The following is a 24,635-nucleotide window of genomic DNA, read 5'->3' as shown; positions in this document are numbered from 1 at the left end:
AGTTTCGATTATATCAACAGAGAATCGAGTGAACGTAGTGTGTGGGACATGAAGGAGTACAGTCTGAAGGTGTTTCTTTGGAAGATGATCAACAGATCAAAGTGAGTTCTTTCTCTCTAGTTCTATGTTTCTGATTAATTATTGTTTTCTGATTTTATTTGTCACATGTTGTTGTTGTTTTGTTCAATGAAAGAGGTTTGATCATCATCCATATGTGTTAGTTTCAAGATCAAACTCACAAACACAACTTATCACATGACAGAACAAAGATATAGTGCAGATCATGATATATAGGTCTCATGCATGGTTCTAAATCGCGGTATCAGGTAATGTAACAGTATTGATCGCGGAGTATCGGTCGGTACGTATTGGGAATTAGGTGTTGCGGCGGTGAAATTTTAAAAATCATTTCATAGGTTTTTCAATTTTTTGTTCCCTGTACCAGTTCGAACCGATGAGTATCGACCCGTCACGGCTTGTGTAACGGTTACAGACCGCTACATATCGGGACTCGGCCGATTCTCTTGCGATTTTCGATCTCAACGCTATAAAGGCTTGCATCCGTCGCGGTGCTCTATTTTTCCAATATGAACCGGCCGATGCGTAGTGTATCGGCTGGTTTTTAGAACTATGGTCTCATGATGTCTCATAGAGACAGATCATTCACACATCTTTAGATGATTTATGTTTTTATTGTTGTTTTCTAATGAGATTTTTTAGGGGTTATGGGTGTCTATCACACACACATAAATGCTTTAAAAAAAAAATTGAGTTTTGTAACAAAATGAACGCTTAGTTTTTAATTTTTTTAAAAATTTAAATCATAATCTTTGATTTATTTTTAATTTAAATTATTTGTCTATTTTCGTTAAGTAAAATTATCAGAAAAAGTTTATTTTAATTATTAAACTCAATCAAAAAGGGTTTCACCAACATTTTATTTATTTATTTTTATTTTTTTAATCTTTACTCAAATTTATGATCGAAACAAAATCTAAAAGAATAATATACGAATACAACACTTGCATGGTTTCAAAACTTTGTAACTTTTACCATAAAAAACTTAAAAGACAACTTTAGCAACTTTGAAATTTAGTCATCTTCCCGAACAGCATAAATCTTGAAAATTTGAGGAATAAACAAGACATGGTTTCTGTTTCTTGGCAGCAATTTAGAGCCCAACTCTACAGCTCCTAAACCCTTTTATTTTTTTCACCTCCTCTGTTTTTCGGTCCCTTATTTACAAAACTCATATCCATCCCATCTTTCTAGTTAAAAAAATTTTTTTAAAAAAAAAAAAAGGGTTTTGAGCATGATTTAATGCAAGATTTTATTTGTACTTAGAGTTACCATGAAACACTATCTAAACTTCTTAATCAAGTATTTGGTTATCTTTCTTGTACTTATTTTTATTTCATGCCTAAAATTGAGGTAATTTACATTTGTGATGACATTTGTCTTTGCTAGTTTTAACCTTTCATGTTAAATTTCAAAGTTTTTTTTTTCGGAAGTCATTTACATATTTTTGTATCTTACAAATAATTACTAAACCCTTGTATTTATGGTTGCAGGACAAAAATTATGTCCTATGTGTGATCAAAAGGAAGCGTCGCAGGGTAGAAATCGAACAACAAGAGCAACCAGTTGATGATTCCGACATTGACCATTACTTCATCGAACAAGAAGAACCTACTGCAGCAGTTATACAACAAGAGCTAGCTCCAACTGATGATGATGACCACTTTGATTGGGACCAATTTGTTTGGGATTCCACTTTGACAGCTACTCCAGTTATACAACCAGAAAAGCAACCCACTACAGCATTCATACAACAAGAGCTAGCTGAAGCTGATGATAATGGCCACTTTGATTGGGATTAGTTTGTTTGGGATTCCACTTTGGCAACTACTCCAGTTATACAACAAGAAGAGCAACCTACTGCAACAGTTTTACAATAAGAGCTAGCTCAAGCTGATGATAATGGTCACTTTGATTGGGACCGGTTTATTTGGGATTCCACTTTGGCTGCTGCTCCAGTAATACAACAGCTAGATGCTGCCGATGATGATCTGTTTGATTGGGACCAGTTTGACTGGAATTCCACTTTGCCATCACTATAGTGCATTGGATACACGTTGTTTCCTATTTCAGTCTCTCTTCAGAATCATTGTCATTCAATTATTGTATTTCACTACGTAGTAAATCACTTAACCGTCTAGTGTTGACTAGTGAGTGACTGTTTTTTATTTGTATTTCTATCAAGTCAAGATCTTGACTTGATAGAAAAAAGAAGAGAAAGGACAGCAATTCGGCTAGGGGCATACCAACAACAGCGTGCTAGGGCTTACAACAAGAAGGTCAACCCAAGGGAATTCAAGGTTGGGGACCTCGTCCTTAAAAAAGTTGTCGGCAACAAGAAGGATCCCAAGGAGGGCAAGCTTGGCCCAAACTGGGAGGGACCGTACCGGATCATCTCGATCGCCGACAATGACGCATATCGGCTGGAAATCACTGATGGCAAAGAGTTGCCAAGATCGTGGAACACAAGCAATTTGAAGTTTTTTTACCACTAATTTTTTGAGATTTATATAATGATTTTATTAGTCGAGGTTTTAATAAAATACTAGCTCGATTTTTTTTTTATGAATTATTATCAAAACTTGTGCGATAAGATTGAACAGACTTATAATGATATTCCCATAGTGAACATGACTAATAACTTAGACTTACCATATGATAGAGTTGAATTAAAACTTGCCATATGGTAGAGTTGAACTAAGTTTGTAATGCTTCGATATGAAACATGACGAATAACTTAGACTTGCCATATGGTAGAGTTGAATTAAAACTTGTCATATGATAGAGTTGAACTAAGTTAGCGATATTTCCGAATGAAACATGACAAATAACTTAGAGTTACCATGATGGCAAAGTTGAACTAAGTTTGATATGGACAAATTGCAAAAGACAACGAGGTCAAAAACCTTGGTGGCCACTAATGTGAATATAAGTGGTACTTAGGTTCACATTAGGGGCAAGTAGTAAGAATGGGCATAACACTTGTGAAAATTTTAGAAAAATTTTGCAAATTGAAGTTATCCGAGACCATTGAAACTATTCGAGATGACTTACTTCGAGATAAGAGTACTGTATCATATCTGAAATGTCAGTGTCGGAGATACCCAGCCAAGGATGCTAGGTTTGGAAGGATGAAATCTTGCCAAAAGACAACATGTACAATGAAGAAGCAACACTTGTAAAAATATTTTAAAATATTTGTAAGTGTTGATTAGCCGAGGTAAATAGTCAAGGTTGTTATCCGAGGTGATTAGCGTGTTCAACTCTGAGGTGTAAATACATCCAAGGTTTGTGAACCCGAGAAAAGGAGCCAAGTTGCCAGACTTAAGAGGATTAGAAAAAAAATCTAAGTATGGGAAAAAATGCAAGGCATAAGAGCAAAGCAGTAAAGCATGCACTTAACACTTAGAAGAAAAAAGCAAAAAAAGAAGGCATGCATTTAGAAAAGGAAACTTGTTCAATTACAAAAAGATGGAACTTTGGCTCGACAAAACCAAACATTTTTCAACGACAAAAAAGTTACAACTATTCAAAACTAAAAACATATGAAAGAAAGAAAATCCTAAGTACACAGGTCTCCAATGTTTTCCCAGACTGACCTGCCTCCGCAATTGGGGTTGTTTCAGCCTCAACAGTCAACTGGGCAGATTTGTCGGCCTCAATATCGGCCTCAATCTGTAGTAGGATCTGGTCAAGACTCCTCTTGGCAGATTGGATCTTGGCCTCAATAGAAACCTTATAAGCAAAGGTGTCTTTGGGGACCTCATCTTCCTCCTCTCTAGTCAAGTCCAGGACCTGATCGTTAAGAGTTGGGGACTTGGACCCTACAGCAACCTCGGCTTCGGTTTCGTCTTCCTCTTCAGCCTCGGCCTCTGAAGTGTCAGGAGAAGAGGGGAAGGGGACTTGCAGTTAATTAATATCCCGAAGTGGAGAATCAGCAAGAATAGCCAACTTGTTGAGAACAACTACCCAGCCCAAATAGTAGCCTTTGTTGCAGGCTAGGTTGACTTGCTCTCTGTATTGATCACAAATGGCGACTTGCTCCTCTTCAAAGGCCTTCTTATCGGTCGCTTTGATCTCAGCCTCCTTCGATTCAATGGCCTCATTTAGCTTTGCCTCAACCTCTGCTGCTCTGACCTCGGCTGCCGCAACAGCGACCTTGGCAGCTTCAGCAGTAGCCTCAGCAACTTCGGTTTTAGCGTGGGCTTTGTGTTGAACGGCCTTGGCAGCCTTAGCCTTATCCAGCAAACTTCAATTGCTGGTCTCGATCTGGTTGAGTGAAGATAGGAGTTTGGCAGTTTCTTGAGTCTTCTTCACCAACTACTTCTTCATCATCTCGGTCTTAACCGGATATGAGTGTGCATGCTAGATGGCCTGTAAGAAACAGAACAGATTAGCAAAATTTGGCTAAGTGTTGGAAAACTAAAAAGGATATAGTAGGGAACTTACCAAGACGGAGTGCTGCATCATAAGCACAAAGTTTTCATACTCATGGAGATCAGCCATATGGTTCATGTCAGCCGAAAGGAGCACGACCGTAAACAGAGCGACGCCGACCTTTATGCTTTCGATTGTACAGTCGCTAACTGTCAGAGGTCGGTCATCGACCATGACTTCAGGGGCCCAAGTCTAATCCCAGGGGAAGCTACTGCCACCCTTTGGGCAATCAGACCTCAGCTTCTTCGGTGATGAAGCATCAGATATTGCGACCTCGGCTGGCCTCTTCTCGGATTCGGCCAGTTTTGATATTGGCACGGAGTCCTCAAGGTCCTTCTCAGAATCAGAAGAAACTTGAGTCACTATAGCTTTTGCCTTAACTTTTTTTACCCTTTTATGTTTGGGCTTTGGCTAGGATTGAGACGAGGACTGAAGAGTCACCACATCTAGTAGGCCGGCGAATAGGTCTTCGGCCACAGTAGGTTTACGACCCATTTCTTCAGTTGTCGCAGCAACTATAACTCTTGTGTCAAAATTGATGACAAGAAGAGCAATGGAAGGATTTGCTGGGTCATAAGCCGATCCTCAGGACCTCTGCGTTTTTTACTGCGAGTTTTGCCGGCAGAAGTGTTCGGAGAAGCTCGGCGTCGGCGTTGGCATCAAGATGGAGGAATCAGTCAGGGTTCAAATGGCAAGTGTGCTAGATCTAATGTGGAAGCCTGGTCAGTCCTTGATGAAAAAGTGACTAGAGGAGTAAAGACAGATGGTGGAGTTTGGCTTCTTCGTAGAGTGCCGGGGAGCGGTAACTAGTTTGTTGGAATATAATTCAGTAGGAGGGGGCCTTGCGTCTTTGAATCGGGAGATCCAAGAGCTTCTTTAGATCTCGTCTTGGGACGTGGGACTGCCGAAATCCCTTCACTGGCTGAGAAAGAACTGCAAGAGCAAATAGCAAACATTAGCACAGACAAAAGAAATAAATTGACAAGTCTTAACAGAAACATAAAAATTACACTTGTACTCAGTTCTTACCATCATCCTCTTTAAACACCGCTCGACGCAGAGGAAAGAGATGAAGATCGTCATCAGGCACAAATTCTCAATTGCCCGAGAAAATCAAGTAATCATCTCTAGCACCTTTGTTGGAGTCAGGAAGGTCGGCTATAAGTTTGTAGGCGGTGGATCTGGGCTTGAGATAGTAGGTTTAGCCACTGGCCGACTTAAGGCCACACATAGTGTAACAGAATTGGATGTCGGCTAGAGCAATCCTAGTGTTTTCTTGGCGTGCCAGTTCGATTATGCCATTGATAACCCTAAATGAGTTTACGGCTAGTTGCATGGCGTTAAGTGTGTAATAATGAAGGACTTCTCAAAAAAGAATGTCTAAGGAAAACCGAAGTCCACACTCAATAAATGTGACTATGGAAAATGGCATAGAGTCCTTATCAGGCATGATAGAGTCCTCATTCCCAACCAACCTGATTTGAACGTCAATTGGAATGGAGAACTCCTGGCAAAAGTATTCTAGTTTGGTCGGGGTGTCTACCCTCCACCTAAACATACCCATAATGTCGACTTGAGGTAATCAGTACTGGATTTCAAAGAAAAGTGGTTGACATGGGTCTAAAGACCTCGGCTAAACCCTAGAGAGCACTAGGGTGAGGGTTTTGAAGATCAATGGGAGGATTTTGTTTCAATTTTCCTAAATTGTAAAGATTTCTAAGTCAAATCCCAAACCTACAAATCTATGCAGAATGAACAGGAATCAGAGGCAAAGATTTGAAAAAATAGGCAAGGAAAACAAATAAAGTGAGACTTAGAATCGATCTAAGGCGAAACAAGAACACATGAGAGAAACGGGCACAGTCAGTGCAATAATAAAATTCAAAATGCAAGAGAGAGAGTGGGCACAAGGGGAGAATTGTGAAACAAATTCGAAACATGACGAATGCAGATGGGATCAAGCACACGAAACAATCAAAACAAAGGGATGAGCATAAACATTTATCTATAAACAGTGGGTTAACGATGCATTCATGAATGATGAAAATTCAAAATGTACAGATACAAATACAAATGCTACAATAATACAAGCACAGGAGGCAAATGCAGCATAAAGAGCATATGGCACATCCAGAGGAGAAATATACTGAAGAATAGTAAAGAACAAGAATGAAAGAGAATAAATCAAAGACTTACCAAATTAAGCCGAAGAAGTGAGCGCGGGATGCGGTTTGCCAGAGTCAGACGACAACGACAAGTGAAGCGAGGCAGTGAATGTTTTGCCGAAGGTGGTAAATGAAATGGTTGCAGAAAGCTCGAAAACACAAACAATTGAGGGAAATCTGAGACAATGAGGGAAATCAAATTTGCAAAGTGAGAAGGCGGAGAGAGAGAGAGAGAGAGAGAGAGAGAGAGAGAGAGAGAGTTTTGTTAAAAACTGAAAAGGCGGCAAAATGTAATGAATGCACCTTGGGCAACATGCCTGTCAAGCGGCGTGAGTAGACTCAACATGTTTTAATGGCGTGTTGCTGGTACGAACTAGTAGGAGATGGACACATAGAGGAAACGGTTGAAAAGACTGTACGTGACAGCTCATGTGCAGTTGGAACTCTTGAAATTCTTAAGAAAATAAGATAACAACCTCGGCTAGAGGAACGATTACGATCAAGATGCTTGAAAGAACTTGATTCTTGGTTCTTGATCCTTGATAAAAATGGGCACTAAGTCCTAGTTACTTGAAGCCGACGAGTCATGATCTCGGTCAGAGAGATGAATGAATTTTCAGCTGACGTGTTATATGGACAAACGGTGTAGGTTCCATCACCTCAGGTTGCCGAGGTAATAAAACCTAGGGGGCAGTTGTGGAGAAGTATTTTGTGAATGACAGCATGTGGCTAAGGTGATGCCAAAGTGTCAGCCGAGGTGCCACGTGGCCTGGTCATACCTGCCGAGATGATCTCAGCCAGGTCGAGGTTATCTATGGAGATACCAGAATCCGAGATAAGCAGATAAGGGACAAGAGTCCTAGAACAGGGGAGGATCTCAGTCTAGATAAGGATAAGGCTCAAGGAGAGTTTATCCTTATCTAGTTAAAAGTCCAGGATAAGCATTGAGCTTGAGTCCACTAAAGTGAGGCTTCTAAAGGGACCAGGTCACTACTGGTTATAAAAGCAAGGCACCCTCGTGAGTCTGAGGTGAGTTCTTTCTTGTGAGTTTAAGCACTATTTGCTATATGTAAGAGATATTGTTTACTGACTTGATCGTCAGAGTGTCCCCAGGTGGACGAACCACCGCCGAATTCTCATCTTATTGTTACAGGTTGTTGGGCTTAATCTATTTTGCCTGTGCTCTCAAGCTGAGTTCCCCTTCTGGTTGTATGGTCGGAAATCTACACCCACAAGTTGCAAGAATAAACTTAACCCGATATGTCAAAAGCTGGCATGGCTTTGACATCACCCCTTCATATCAATTTTGACATGTTCCCCACTTCATTCAATTTTTTTTTTTTTTTTCAAATAAAAGAAAACCAACAATACACAATTTGTGGTTACCCACGTCATGAAGGGTTTTTTTTACCAACAGTTCATATTATTTGAAAACCAACCTATGTTGTCATGTATGGCAATTACGGTTGTAAATAAAATATTTTTTAATTATTTTTTATTTTATCACCTATAAATTTGGAGTTGAGCAAAATATTTTTTTAATCATTCACAATATAGCATTTTCAGGGGCAATCATAGCATGTGATTTATAATGATATTTATGTATTGTCAATTTTTTTTTAAATATGTATTGTAATATTTCTTTTTTCACCAAATTAAAAAAAAAATGTTTAAGTAGCAATGAATAGAAATTTTGAATTTTGTTAAAAAATTATTTTATAAATATAGAATTTTTAAAAAAATAAAATACAATTTAAATGGCATCAAACCTCTTTTAAAAATAAATTTATTTTAATTAGTAAAATAAAAGAATTTAAATTTTAAAAATAATAGAATAATAGATTTGACATATTAAGTAAAGAGCTTCCATGTTAAATTGACATTTGTCAATTTGCCACCTAAGTCTTTAAAAAAAATTGGCGTTTCTAAAATCTACGAATTTTAGCCAACAAGTTAACCCGATTGGTTAATACAAGTAAATGTTGAATATAAGATAATACTAGCCGATAATATTATCAATTAATGAAAATCTCATATTATATTATTGTAGCAATATAACTAACTAATTAAAAAAAAAAAATTCCCATATTGCAATAGGGAGACTACATAGTTGAGTTTTTAAAAGACAAAGGTATCCCACCAAATTCATTTACGATTTCTTACTAGCCGATGAAATCTTAAAAATTGTTTAGAATGGAAAAAATAAATATACTTTTTAATATTTTATTAAAGGATATGTAAAAAAATAAAAAATAAAAATGGTATAACTCAGATAAGATAAAAAAATACACTTTTTAACATACGTCACCATCAAATGGTTGAAGGTTTTTTTTTTTTTTTTTGGCAAAAAAAATCACTGACATAATTGCAGAATATGGAAAAGATAGTCACAAATAGATCTTGGCGTCATTTTGTTTTTTCCAATCTACATTTTATCCCTTTCTTTATTTTCAACAACTCTCATTGTAATGAGACGTGTCCCATATCAAAAGTTTGTAGAGGTGAAGTTGGGTGTATAAAGCATCATTAGTGAATTTTAACTTTCATCCAAACCTCTCAATCAAGTAAGATATGGGTCTATTATATAATTCAAAAGTTTAAATTTAAGTTGTTAAAATTACCTACACAAACTCTTGATGTGAGAGGAGTTAAATTTGTGACTCACATGATTTGGTGCATAAGTCAACTCTAATATCATTTTGTAATACTCAACCATTTACTTGTCCAAATAATTTGTGAATCTACCAACATGATTCAAAAATTTAAATCTAAATTTACTAATTAACAAGTTAATAAAACCTTATATTAACTTGTTAATAAATGACTTGAATTTAATGGAACCTTATATATCCAGAATAATTCTATATACTCACACTTATCTATTTTGAATTTATCTCAAATAAAATTTCGTGATTATTATTGAATTTGTGTGGTGTGGTATCTATGTATAAAATGAATTTAAAATATAAAACAATAATTCTAAATAAATTCAAAAAATAAGAATGAATTTGTAATATTACTCGTATATCCAACATAACTAATGCAAAAATCTGACAAGTTACTCTTGCCTCCACAAACCTTCGAGTCCAGATCCCCGCCTTGAGCCCCTCCTTCATTCCCTCCTTGCAGGGGCCTTCGGATCCACTTTGAGGCCCAGTTTTGATAATCCGAACCGTTCATATTTTTAGATTTATTCAGTATATTATACCTGTAAAAAATCAAGTTGATCGGATATCAGAAAGTATGCGTTCAGAAAATTGGGACTACAAACTATTTTTTAATAAACAGTTTTCCGAACACATACTTTATGATATTCGATCAACTTGATTTTTTATAGGTATGATATACTGAATAAATCTAAAAATATGAACGATTCGGTTTATCAAAATTGGGCCTCAAAGTGGGCCTGAAGGCCCTGCAAGGAGGAAATGAAAGACCGAAATGAAGGGGAGGATCCCAATTCCAAACCTTCACCCCCTGTCCACATGTTTGTAGCAACCACCACCTGTCACCAATTCATTCTCCATCATCATTGGTAAGTCCTTTCCTCTGCTTCTCTTTGGAAAACTATATCCGAAAACATTTCCATTTTTCAAACAACATTTTTCAAAAAATTTTATTTTTTTATTTTTCGTATTTTTTTTATTTTTATTGAATTTTTTTAATATTATAAGCAATTTTTTTACTTTTTAAACACACCTAACATAAATACACCTAAAAAGTAAAAAAATTGTAAAAAAAATCTTTTAAAAATTCACTAAATACCAAAAATACAAAAAAAATATAAGAATTCAATATATTTTTTATATTTTTATGTATTTATAAATTTTTTACTTTTTAGATACATCTAAGTAAGATGCATCTAAAAAAGTAAAAAAAATGTTTAAAATTTAAAAATATTCACTAAAAACAAAAAAACACGAAAATCAAAAAAATCATTTTTCAAAAAACTTAATTCAGAAAACTCAAACCAAACACACTGATTATCACCTATTCATATATATACATAGGCATAATTTTAAAATTGTCAAACGTGTCGTTTGGGAAGTGAGTTGACTTTTTAACTTTTTGACTTTTTTAATTATTTTAACCTGGGCTAAAAAGCTTGGCATAAGAAGAGCTTTTTGGCTTTTTTAACTTTTTTTGTAAGAAAAGAGTGTAATGATTATAGATTAGATGTGATGTTTTATTTTTGTGGCTAAAATAACCTATTTTATTCTTTGTGACTAAAATAGCCAAAAAAAACCTGGTTTAGCTCTTCCCAAACGGTTTTCTCAACCTAAAATTTCTGTCCAAATCCTACTATTAACTTTCTACCTTGAATTTTATATTTGAATTTTTTTTAATTGAAGTGTTTGATTATTTGTTAATTGACGTGGCAGAGGGGTTCGGGGAGAGGGATGATGGTTGCAATAGGAGTGGGGAGTGGGAATGGCGGGGTTGGGGAAGAGGGTGTTGGTGGGTGGTGGCAGCGAGGGGTGGAGTTGGAGGGGTTGAGAGAGGAAGAGAAGGGCATTGCTGGTGGCAGTTGAGGGGTTTGGGTAGAGGATGCTGGTGGTGACAACAATTCATCTAGTTGTCAAGCCATTCTCAACTTCTAGATTTGTTTCAAATTGATGACACATTGGCAGCGCCTATAGATCCATCCAAATACACAACCAAAGACAATACAAAAAAATAGCCACACATCGAAATCAGCTCCACACATTGAAATCAGCAAAGCAGATAAAGCAAATACTTATAGATTCATAAAGGAAGCATAGCATTTCAGTTGATGAAGTCAAAAATGTAGAAATCCAACGAGGTTTAATTGCCAAACAAAAATTAAGAAAAAATAATCATAGGTTTCCTTTGATACTAGGGAAAGTGAGAAAATCCTGTCTACTGAGTATTAGTGGCCCTAGTGTAGATCTGCTGGCTTGCATGAGCAGACACCATCCTAATGGATCCTCTTGCCATCAAATCCTTGATTGCCTTGCGTGCTAGGGATCCATTAATCTGAAAGTGGGGCGAAGAAAAATTATCAATAAAAACTCACTATTGACTTAGACATATAAATCCAGTGCGCAAACAATCTTTGCATCTAACGGTGCACTCCAATTATAATGGTCTAGAAACACTACAATTTACAACCACAGATAAAGAAGGAAGAATTCAAGCATACCCTCAATCTGTCAGACAGGATCGATGGAGTGACAAGCTTGTACTTTGAAGCTTCTGAAAGAAGCTTATCATATGTTGCCTTGTCAAAAAGGACCATGTTGTTTACCTTCTCCTTTTGCTTGCCTTTACTCCATTTCTGTACAAAAATCAGTTAAATTAGAATTAGAATACTAAGAGATTGCTAAGCTATTGAACTCGGTAAACCCATAAAGACAACCAGCATTTCAATGATTTGTGAAGCGCATAATAATTGTTATATAAAAGGCATAGTATCATAGTAATTCCAGGAATTTCACTACTTGATGCAGAGTAAATGTAAAATGCAAATAAAGCCGTATAGAACTTCAGCAAAAACAATAATCACGACCAACAACCACATGTAAAAGATAATTGATTATGAATATTAGATAATTGATCACAAATTCACAATATATAGCATACATAAACTAATTCAGACAACGAATTTCTCATAAAAAGATAATTGATTATGAATATTAAAAAATAGGTAAACAAACCCTAATCATTATGTAAACTGAACACAGCCATCATAAAGAGAGTCTGAATCAACAATGAGTTTGACAACCATAAACACCCAATTCAATGCCATGAAGCCCTAAATAATACAAAAAGTTTACTTCAATTAGTAGTCATTTCATACTCCCAATAGGTACATCAAGCAAACCCTTACCATTGATTCATCACATCACATCACAAACTAGGTACCAAGTTTCTCAGATTTGCTAAGAATAATACCCAGAAAACCCAAAAGAAAAAACCTTAAAATCAGAAATCAATCAAATGATTCCAAAGAACCAAATTTCTTACAACAATTGATTCTATTTCAGCAATGTATTATTAAACGCAATCTGACACATAATGAAAAACCCAACAACATCCACAACTAAAACCTTAACAATCAGCAATGAAGTAACAAATCAAGCTCTCAAATTTAACACAAATAGAACTTCACAAACCCTAACCCTAACAAACCCATGATTCTTACCTTCTTTTTCTGCTTTCCTCCGCCAGATTTCGCGGGCTTCGACGACGGCGGAGCCTTTTCCTTCTTCGGGGCCTAATAACAACAAATAAACAAAGTGCTTTGCTTTCTCAAATTAAAAGCACAAAAACAGAGAACACAAAACGAACATTAAAGAGTTATGATTTGTTAGTTATACCATGACGATTGTTCTAGGGTTTTGGCGGAGCTTTTTTGGTGAAGCTGCTGCTGCTGCTGGGATTTAGAGCGCCGTGAAGAGCTCGGATAGGGCAACAAACAAGTCGGTAAAAAGTTGGGATTTTGACTTTTTAAACTAAGTCCAAGTTTAGCTACAAAGAAAAAAGTGCACTTATTTCATCTTTTTATTTTTTTTAAGTCATATCAATCAACATCTCCTCTCTATTTTTTCTACACATAATATAAAAAAAGTCAAAAAATACACTTATTTAGTCTTTCCAAACTAGGCCTAAAAAAAATTTTAAGTAATGACTTGGTTAAAAAAATTAATTTTTTTGGGTAAAAAAATCAGAAGTTAGTTGTTTTTGGTAGCTTGCCAAAGCAAGCCACTATACTTGATTGATATTGATAAGAAAAAAAAAAAAAAATTTTGTGAAATATGATTATTTACACAAAATTTCTTAAACTATTGAAAAAAAATTGTTTTTGTCTTTTAAATTATACTTTTAAACTATTAAAATGTATTATTTTGTTTTCTAAATTATAAAAGTATATAAATAAATCTCCTAAGCTATTGAAAAGTATCGCATTAAGCCCCGATTTGACAATCGTTTTGGGGCTATATAAGCACAACACGACAAATTTTGACTACAAAATCACAAACAGACAAACGGAATGGACGCGTATGGTGGGAAGCACGTGTAGGAAGGGACAATGACGAAAATACCCCATGTTCAATTGGTCACTGTTTGACATGTATTTTGGTAGGGTTTCTTGATGAAACACACTTCAACTTCACGGCGACGAAGAACGAGAGAGGGGGAGACGGTGACACAGCATCCGACGACCGATCCAAGCCTACAATGCTTCGTCAACGCCTCCACCATCCTTCACGCGTAAATTTGTGCTGTCGTTGCATTTCTGGCACGCATAACTCGCTCTATTTTGGGGTTTTCGTCTCCTTCCACGAGATGTCACTTATTTCTGTTGTGTATGTTGAAAACCTGTCGTTCTGAACTTGGATCACTGGTAAAACATGTATTTTGCTGTCAATGGTGGTTTAAAACCGAAGTCGATGTTCATGTATTTTGATCTGTTGTCGATAAACTGAAGCAGATAAAGGATGGTAGTGTTCATTTGGTTTTTTTTTTTTTAATTTTTTGTTCGGTTTTTTCTTTTTTAATTTTCGTTAAATTTTTTTTTCGGTTTAGTTCGGTGTTCTGAATTTTTTTTTTCAAAGTCAGTGGACGTCAAAGTGGTCCAAATTTTTTTGGAAAATATTTTTTTTCCTTTCTCTTTTATTATGATTTTTTTAAATTTTTTGTTCTTGTATGTTTGTTGTCACTTGTTGAACACAAATTTTTTGAACTCACACTACAAATGGTTTTGCTGGTTGGTTTGATTGACAGAGCAATTGGAATGTTAGACATATAATTTCTTGAACTGAACAGAGCAATATATTTACCTGTTAGTTGGTGCGCCTATTACCATTTTCTAAATTACGAATGTGAACCATATTTTGTTGAACATCTATTAGGAATGCTTTCATTTTGTTTTTCTTAACCCAGTGGACATACTGTCCAGTAGTTGGTTGTATCCAGATTTTGGTTGGAGAAGCATTTTCTGAAATACAGACTACACAGAGCACAGCATTTGCGCTTGTTAATTTTTTTTTCTTTTTTGCTAAACTTCTCTTTCAAATCTATTAGCAATTGTTGGTTTCTTTGTGATCTATGACTATTTCTTCTTGTTTGTTCTTTCACCACCCAATAGTTGTGCCTTCGTCTGATCTATCTATTACTTTCTATATGTGTTTCTGCGTGGTCTTCAATGTAATCATAATTAAATGGCCAACTAACTAACTGAACATGTGTCGTAGCTGATAATGCTGCTTTTCTTTTTGTAATTATACTGTGTTAATTTTACTCCTTTCAATTATGTTGGATGAGTAACACTTTCCTAACTGTTAAACGAAAAACAGTGAGCTAAATTTTTCAATTCTCTTGGCTTCGGTCCATTGGAGAATGTTGCTTATGTCTATGCAATCCTATAGGTGTATGTGTGTATATGCATTGGTCGGTATGTGTTATTGTATTTATGCCATAAACAGTACTGGTAAACCAATTATGTAGTTAAGTGCAGCAGGGTGTATGCTAACAACTGTTGTAGGACGTAACCATCTCATTAGCACACATATCATATACGACAAGCACACAACTTATTGACGAAAATGTAACCATATAGCTTTTCCTACACCTTATGTTTGTCTACTATTCATCTATGTTACAAAAACAAAGCATGGCTTCATTCATGTCAAGTGGCACATCTACACCATGGCCACATCGTACATGTGGCTGTGGCTACGGTCAATGTGTTGTCAAGATTTCCAGATCTCACAAAAATCCAAGACGGGCTTACTATGCATGTCCAAATCCTGTGGTGAGTACACCCAAATTTTTTGTAAAATATTGTCATTTCAAATCAAACTAGTTTACTAATAGCTTTGTACGTACCTTTCGTCAGCCATGTTTAAGTTGGATTGGTTGGTGCAACGAACCTAGGCGACTGAACGCAGAGTCTGACTTCGCCACGCACGACATTGTCATGATGTTGCGGGATGAGGTCATTCACATGCAACAAACGCTGCGTATCTTGAAAACCATTGTTTCTGTGCTGTGCATTGTTGTTGTAATCTTATTGTTGCGTATGTAAAAATGTGAAATGTGTCTTGGAACACCTTAACAAAGCTAATATTGTAAGGACTTATGCTTTATTGTGGACATAATACGTACTAGTCGTTGTCAATTACGTGTAATGGAATGGTGGTTTCGATCTACAAAATTATTTGTTGGTAATCTTAATTTTATGTGTAAGTTAATGTGAAAATTGTTACTTTTTATAACTTTTTGCGCCAACTCGTTTGGGTGAGTGATTCGCATACATATATAAGCTACTTACACTTTAATTTATCAGTTGCATTGTCATTATGGATTCAACACGAACTTCACCACGTACCGTTGCCAAGAATAAAGGGGTTGGAAGTGCCCGAGCTAACGTTCTTGCCGACAGCCAAAATGTTCACAAAGTTGTGTAGGATTATGAATCCACACAGCTTTTCCTACAGCTTATTGCCGATGAGATTGTTGAGGGCAACTGACCATTCATGGTTTTGAGCAGCGCTGGGTATAAGTCTTTGGCCAAGAAGTTTGAAAAAAAACTGGTAAAAAACATGATGTCAAGCAGCTAAAGAAAAAGTACGCATGCCTCAAACGAGAATGGACTGCATGGATGAAGTCGATGGACCGTACGAAAGGCATAACCGAAATTGGCTTTGGCGCTGAAACAGGCATGTTTCAGGCTTCTGATGAATGGTGGGATCGTATGGAACTGGTAAATTATTTACACTATGTTGTTACCTTTGTACATTGCTTTAATTTTTTTTTTTTTTTGTAACATATTGTCAGTAATGGTTTGTGTTTCCTTTGCTGCAGATAAACAAGAGTTGTGCAAAGTTTAGGACTAAGACTTTGGAGCACCGGGAGTTGATGGAGATTGTCTTCACAAGCGCTGCTGCAACAGGCAGACATCATTGGACACCGAGGAAGAGGACTGTCGAAGATAACGAAGGATCTTCTGATTCGGTTCAAAGCCTTGGTGTGGGCCTTTCGCAAATCCAATCCCTTCTGTTGGTATTGACGTGGATGTTGAGTCGCCAATGGAAGCTGTTAAACCTACGGTTGACCCCGGCGCAAAAAGGAAAAAGAATACTCCCGCAAGTTCAGGAAAGTCGAGGAAGCCGACTAGTGGAGCATCTACCATAGTGACAGCGTTAACAATCTGAGCAATGTTGTCCATACTAAAAACCAAGAAGTTTCTGTGAGGCACTTAACTGGGAATGAGTCGTTGTACACCATTTCAGAATAGGTTGAAATCCATTTCTGCCTTGGTGGGTACACCGTTGTTCCACTTTGCATCATCTCTTATGGACAACGCTAATTATCGCGAGGTTATGATGTGCCATCCCGATGATGACAATATAATCGGGTGGTTTACGCAGAAGCAACTACAAAGCAGCACTGCCGCTCCATTTGCGAACCTTTTTGGTTCACGGAAAGTTTGATGGATACTGGGATACGCCATAGGGTTGGGCGACTTCTAGGAAGTGATGGGTTCTTTCGGTGTTATGTGTTAGCGTGTTAAGGTGAACTTGTTACAGTGTCAGATATTTAGGGCATAAGTATTTTCCTTGTTTTTTTTTAACTTTTTTTATTTGGGTTTGTTTGGTTTGCTTAAGTTGGATGTTTGTGTGTTTGGTGGAACAATACGACCAAGTTGTTAGGTATTTATTATGTTTTTCGTTAAGGTTGTGTTAGTTTGGATTGAATGGCTGATTTATGCATGTGAAGTACTTTCTAGCTTGCTTTTTCAATACTTTATGCATGGTCTGATGTTCATGTATTTTGGTGTCAATGTTAGTTAACGTTGGGCATATGTCTTGTAGGCCTCATTGAAGTAGTGGCCATGTCTAACGGGGAAGGTAGCAGCAACGCTGACTTTGTCGAGCAAATTAACCAAATGGCAATTCAGATAAGAACAAAATAACTGGACGTACGTGCAAGCATGTCGGTACATACAACAATATTACGCAAACTACATGTTAAAAACACCATGCCGAACATCAATATTGACTGGAGGTACATGGATATGTGAATTATATGACGGACACATTGGTCGTTTTGAAGAAAATGTCTGTATACCAAAACATGTATTTTCCTTATTGTGTGACACGTTAGTTAGAGATTTTGGTTTATGTGTTAACCAACGTAGCCATGGATTAGCCGTGGAAGAAAGCGTAGCAATGTTTATACATGTGTTAAGAGGGTTTAAGAATAGAGCCATCCAAGAACGGTTTCAACATTCGGGTGAAACCGTATCACACCACGTGCATAATGTTTTGGAGGTGATGAAGCAGTTCAAGGTTGTGCATTGTAGGCCAACAACAAATCAAAATGTGCGACATCCTCACTTGCGGTCAAAAATGAAATACCTACCATTCAAGATACAGCTTGCATATGTGAAAATGTTCCAAAATGTTATGGGCCATATTACATGTGAAAAATTTTGCTGACTTTTGTGCTCTTAGGATTGCATCGGTGCGATTGATGGCACGCATGTTGTTGCGAAAGTAACGGGGCCTGAGGCAGCAACCTATTTTGGACGCAAATACTGTCACACACAAAACATCATGGCGGTTATGGATTTCAATATGTGTTTTACGTTTGTATCACTTGGATGGGAAGGCAGTATGCATGACAGTAGAGTTTTTGCTGAAATAATCAACAACGAAAATGTGTCGTTTCCACATCCGGAGGAAGGTAATGCAGAATTATCATTTCAAAATTCACTATGTACAAATATGCACACTATGTTCAAATAACGTTATTTGTTCACATCCAACAGGGAAATATTATATTGTTGATTCGGGCTATCCTAATCGAACGGGTTACCTCGCTCCATACAAGGGCCACCGTTACCACCAAGAAGATTTTCGGTGAGGTGCACGGAACGCAGCAAACTCACGAGAATTATTTAACAAGGCACACTCGTCGGTGCGCAGTGTCGTGGAACGAACCTTTGGGTCGTGGAAAAGTCGATAGGGTTTTCTGGAAAATATGCTTCGTTATGATTTTGCCACTGCGCAGGTGCAGTTAGTTGGTGCGTCGATGGCATTGCATAACTATATACAGAGAAATATGGAAAATCCAACCAATGTTCAACCCATAGCGACAGAGGCCGGCGCGACAAACATAATCAATGCCATTTCGTTGTTTGCTCCTCCTGGAGGGAATGGAGTAATCATTGGGGATGATGATCTAGATATGGAACTTGTCTGAAATGTCATACGACATTGTCTGGTACACATGCGCAATCACGGCATGTTGGGAAATATATAAGACAAAGTCGGTAACCCAAGTTCAGCCGTTCTTGTTGTTTGTATGTGTAGGGAATTGTAGGATCACGTTTAGTATTTATAGTATTGTGTGTATGTACGTTATCTAATTAGGTTTGTATGTTACCGTTATGGTATGCCGAAAAAGTCGGTTATTGTCAGAGATCAAATTACCAACAAATGTTTGTTATTATGGAGCTGACTATTTTATTTTATTAATGTATTGTTCGGATATACCTTTATTATGGAGCTGACAATTTTATTTTATTAATGTATTGTAGCTCTCATGTTTTAATTTTTTTAAAATTTTTTTTTCTTGTTTGGAACACTAGCTTGGTGGAAATTTGTGGAAAAAGGGAAATTTAAAAAAAAAATAAAATTAATTCATTGGGTCACAAAAAAAAAAAAAAAATTTATTGGGTCACAATGTGTATAATTTCAAGGTGTACTTGGATTTCGCCAACATGAAGGCAAATTAGTCATTTTATTCATTCACGCATCACATAAAATACAAAAAAGTCAAAAAAGCCTAACAAGAATACCAAATGAACAAAAAAGTCCTAGGCTAAAAAAGTCAAAAAAGCCAACTAAGAAAGTCATTGCCAAACGACACCTAAAGAGGGCAAAGTGAAACACTCCAATAATTTAGGGGGTTTATTTATATGTTTTTATAGTGTAAGAAACAAAATAATACTTCTCAATAGGTTATGGAGTCTATTTGTACGGTTTTATAATTCAGGAATCAAAGTGATACTTTTTAATGGTTTAAAAAAATTTCGTGTAAATAATCCTATGAAATATGGCACAAATTTATTTTGGAAAAATTATTTATAAGTCCTATTATGAAAACTTGTTTAGTGTGAAGTCTTGTGAAACTTTTTATAAAGTCTAAAGTCCTATTTAGATAGGAATGTATTCCATAATATCATATATTGTGTAAATCAGTTGTAGTAGTAGATTATTATATCCCTACTTTGTTTTATTATTGTGCATTTTATTCTCTCTCATTTATCACGTTTGGTTTCGAATGTTACACGGGGAATGGTCATTTTCCCTTGTCCCGCACCCGCATCCCCCACCCCGTTCTGCACTAATTTTCTCCACCTTGATTAAGAAATGGGATGGGGATGAATTTTGCTTCCCCTGCCCCCTTCCACCCTAACCCCATCTCAATTATATTTCCTATTAAATATACTTATATATATATAATATATATAATTTATTTATTTTTCATTATAATAAAGTTAAAATAGTAAAATATTATACTTAATATTAATTTTTATTCATTTATTTTATATCTTATATAATATAATTTTCATTAAGTATAAATTATTATTCATAATATACTATATTATCAATCATTTTTATTAATATTTTCATTTTTTAACTTAAAAAATTAACCCGCCTCCTATCCCGCACCCACTTCGCTTCTATCACCCTCCCGATTTATCTCACTCCTGATATGATACGGGGCGAGAGCGGGGACGGATTTCTATTTACCCGCCCCAAACCCCACCTGTGAGTATCCCTGCATATTACATTTAAAAGGTTACAGTTGTTAATTAAAAATTTAAAATGCGAACAACGGTAAAGTATGAGAATGTCAGGTTGGGTTTGAGATGTTATATGTTACATTCAAGATATTACATTATTCATAATTCAACAGTGAAGTATTGGAATATCACGTTGGGTTTGGGATAAGAAGCATGTGGGAATGTCACGGTGAGTTTAGAATGTTACATGTTACATTTACGTCGAATTTTGAATATGAGAATGTCACGTTAAGTTTGGAAATGTTATATTTGGTTTGAGATGCTACATGTTATATTTATGTTTTGAGTTTTGAATTTCAAATTTTCAAACATATAAATATGGCCACAATCTATGATAACATTAGATTTTCCATATATAGTATTGCAATTAATCAAGTTATTTTGAATTTCATAAGCAAATGGAAATGTCACATTGGATTTGGGATGCCACATGTTATATTTTCGTTTTAAATTTCAAATTTCCAACCATATGGGTATAATTACAATCTATGGTAACATTGGATTTCTCTTATATGGTATTGTCATTAATAAAGTTTTTTTTTAATTTCAAATTTCTAACTATATAGATATGATCACAATCTATGGTAACATTAGATTTCTCATATATGGTATTATCATTAATCAGGTTTTTAATTAATTAAGATTGAGGGTAGATGTGTTATAAGAAAACCACAGGACCTATGGGTTATAAGTTTTTTCATAAGACCATATCTTGTATAAGTCTTCTAAATAGGACTTATAAATAATTACTTTTTTTTTAATTTAACACAAATAATAATTAGTAAATTAGTAGCTAAATCATAATCAATCATTTGGTTAATAATTAGGACTATATAGGACTTACAAATAGGTCTATTAGTAAATTAGTAGGACTTATAATCAACCATATCTTGTATAAGTCTTCTAAATAGGACCATATCTTGTATAAGTCTTCTAAATATGACCTCTTTGGTTATTTGTTTGGTAAAAAATTTGGGATCTATAGCATTTTCTTAAAACTAAAGGTAATGTTAGGGATATCAAATTTTCTACCAAACATATTACCAAATGTCTCACATGGGTGTGGGATCCACAATTTTGTAGACCCCACACCCATGTGAGACATTTTGTTATTTGTTTGGTAAAAAATTTGAGGCCTATAGCATTTTCCTAAACTAATGGCTCTCATTAAGTTTGAATCTGAAATTTTACTGATCCAAATGCCTTCTCCACAACCACTAGTATATTAATAGTTAAATTATACTTAAACTAACGGCTCTCGTTAAGGGGTTTTTTTTTTTTTTTTTTCCCTTTGAATGAGCTCTCATTAAGTTCGAATCTGAAATTTTACTCACTTTGATACAAATGCCTTCTCCACAACCACTTTTGAAAACTTGAAAGTATAATGAAGCCAACTCAAGTTGAGCGGATCCAATCTGAACTCTGTGCCATATTCTTAATCCATATGAATGTGCATATGATACATACCTTTTGAAAATTGATGGTTTAAGCCCTATGTGAGTTGTTGAGGGTGATTCCCTTCCTTTTTGTTTTTTAGAGTAATTTTCATTGGTTTTGTTGGAACAACTTACAATTACACATTCACAAGTTGGATTTATTAGCTTTGGTACTCTCTTTTTTGTAAGTTAAAAGTTAATAATTAGAAGCAATAATTAAAATATTTTTTTATCTACTTCTCAATAATCAATCATTTTCAACTTATTTAAAATCTTTTTACCTCATAAATTATAAATAAAAAATGCGTCAAACATTCTAACATAGTTTTAAAAAAAAAATTAAAAATTTATAAAAATAATTCCATAAGCTCCACCAATCCATTCTATTGTCAACCACTTCAAACCAATGTTACATTTGTGTTACTCCTGTTTAGTATTTGGGTTCAAGGTTTCACACTAAACAAACCTTAGTCATAAAATGACCAAGTTGGATGTGATTGAATTCTTGGGCCCAATAACATTAGGCCTGGCCAGCACCTTGCAAAATTTGAATACCTATCCAGTAAGAATTTCACAATTGGGTAAGTAAAATCTTTGTTCATTCATACCCTAAAACTTTAGGTCAAATTTATTTTGAATTACTTTCTTCAGCTTTTGGGCATGCCACATTCCATTCCAGATTATTTAGGTGCTTACACCTTTAACAGTTTTGACTCTTACAAAGTAGTTGGGATTTGCTGTTTCTCCGTAGTCTTAACAATCACTTCAAAAATATATATTATTCTTTTTAGACTTAAAATATTGGCAATTTCAAACTCATATATTCTGTGTAATATATTATACCTTAATAGATAGTTTTTTAGCATATCTTTAATGTTGTGTTTGATTAAGGGATTTGAAGAGGAATTTAAAAAGAAAAAAGGGAAAAGATGTGTGAAACTGAATGAAATATAGGTATATTTTATTCACATTTCACCGACATTTTTCATTTCTCTTTCCAAATCCCTTTTCAAATCTCCTAACTAAACACAGCATAAATGAGCATAATTCTTTCTATGACACTTTGTTTTTTTTTTTTTCTGTTTTTTTTTTTTTTTTTTTTTTTGTCCGAGGTATAAATCCTTTACGTAGGAGAAAAAATTTCAAAGTATAAACTTTAAGGTACGGGATGCCGTGATTGGGGAATTGGCATCCTGTTTAAATTATTCATTTTTTAATGGATAATTTTGGTTTTTAACTTTTATCCAATTTCTTAACACATAATTAACATGACATAAAAAAAAATTAAAAATAGTATTCTAAAATTAATACAAGAGATAAATTACAAAAATTCTGAATATAATTTGCCCTATAAATAATTTCAAGTGCACAGTTCAATAGCAATAGCAAGTGGTGTTTCATCCAAAAGTGACGATATATTCATCTTCAATGTGAGAATTTTCACTTTAAGAAAGTGTGAAAGTTATTAGTTGACTCAAATATAGAGAAAGACAGATTGAAAAAATAGCATATTAAGGTTGGGTTTGATAATTGATTTTTTTAAGTAGTCTTTTTGTTGAATTTTTTTCTACTAGATTAGACCGATTTAATTTTTTTAATGATTTTTTTCTAATTAAAAAAAAATATTTGGATTCTTCTAAATTAGATGAATCTAAAAAGACAAACTTTTGAGACAATTTTTTTTTTTTTTAAATGTGACTTTTCTACAATAGATTGAGAAATTAAAATTAAAAAAAAAAAAAAGGGTTTCGGCCCATGCTAAAAGTTTCATGGGCTTAATTGACAAACCCAATGAGGAGCAAGAGGACTGTCCTTGTCTTAATCAAAGCAAGGGTGAAACCATAATTTTACATTGCGCCAATTGTTAATCTCTCACTAATTTAATCATGTAATTTTCATTATCATTATTTAACTTTATACTCCATATCTTATCTTGTCGAGGTGGGGAGGTGGAAAGAGTTTATAAAATAACAAAATTTTTCTCTAGTACAATGTATTGGACCGTTGAGTTAGATTGGTGATGATTACCACAAATCCTATTCCAATGATATGATCGGTTCATTTTGTATGGCCTTATAGATAATTATCATACTAAAACCTATAATCAATCCACTGTCAAAAAATAATGGCTTTTCGATAACTTTAATTTGAAATTAAAGTAAGACCCAATTGCTGATTAATGTGGGTCTGAGTGATTTTGTATTCAACTTAAAGTAAGACCCAATCGCTGATTGATGTGGGTCTGAATGATTTTGTATTCTCTTAAGTGAGAAGATTGTAATATAAAAATAATGAGCCGAAACCATTGAGTTGTGAATGAGAATTGTCTCATAAAGTAAGCATCAATAAAGTTGGATTTAGATTTGGACTTAGTCTTGGTTTGGACTGGGCCTAGACTTGTACTTGTGCATGTGATGGGTTTATCTTAGAGTTGAACTTGGACCTAGTCTTGAGTTTTGGGTTAAGCTTTGTTGGGCTCAGTTTGTGCATGTGTTTGAGATTGGGTTGTGACCCAACACCGTATCCATTTTGCAATCTATCTAGTTTAATTCTCAAAACTTATGCATTATATACATATTATGATTTATATAATGGTTTTGGAGTTTTGAACCTTTGTAACTCTATCCCTAATGGCTAGAGTTAATGACATTTGATAACCCCATTAATATTAGCCTT

General features: G+C 35.1%; 1 protein-coding gene across 1 annotated transcript; it reads right to left on the bottom strand.

Annotated features, from left to right (window-relative positions):
• Window positions 1–11,406: 11,406 nt before the first annotated feature.
• LOC114288895 (small ribosomal subunit protein eS25x) lies at window positions 11,407–13,176 on the bottom strand. The gene is made up of 4 exons (XM_028232517.2): window positions 13,022–13,176; window positions 12,847–12,918; window positions 11,845–11,979; window positions 11,407–11,678 (listed from the first exon to the last, which is right to left on the bottom strand). The coding sequence occupies exons 1-4, from the start codon at window positions 13,022–13,024 to the stop codon at window positions 11,562–11,564; spliced, it is 327 nt and encodes a 108-aa protein (XP_028088318.1). The 5' UTR covers window positions 13,025–13,176; the 3' UTR covers window positions 11,407–11,561.
• Between the last annotated feature and the right edge of the window lie 11,459 nt (window positions 13,177–24,635).

This window comes from Camellia sinensis, chromosome 1 (genome assembly GCF_055761805.1).
Source record: "Camellia sinensis isolate YWXY chromosome 1, ASM5576180v1, whole genome shotgun sequence".
NCBI classification, from domain to species: Eukaryota; Viridiplantae; Streptophyta; class Magnoliopsida; order Ericales; family Theaceae; genus Camellia; species Camellia sinensis.
This window is presented reverse-complemented; position numbering and strand designations above follow the sequence as displayed.

What these genes read in the sequence shown, in the direction of transcription:
- LOC114288895 (XM_028232517.2), bottom strand. An exon ending in GAGGAAAGCAGAAAAAGAAG is followed by an intron (nt 11,980 to 12,846) that starts GTAAGAATCATG and finishes ATTTTTGTACAG; the next exon opens with AAATGGAGTAAAGGCAAGCA. An exon ending in TCCTGTCTGACAGATTGAGG is followed by an intron (nt 11,679 to 11,844) that starts GTATGCTTGAAT and finishes CCCCACTTTCAG; the next exon opens with ATTAATGGATCCCTAGCACG.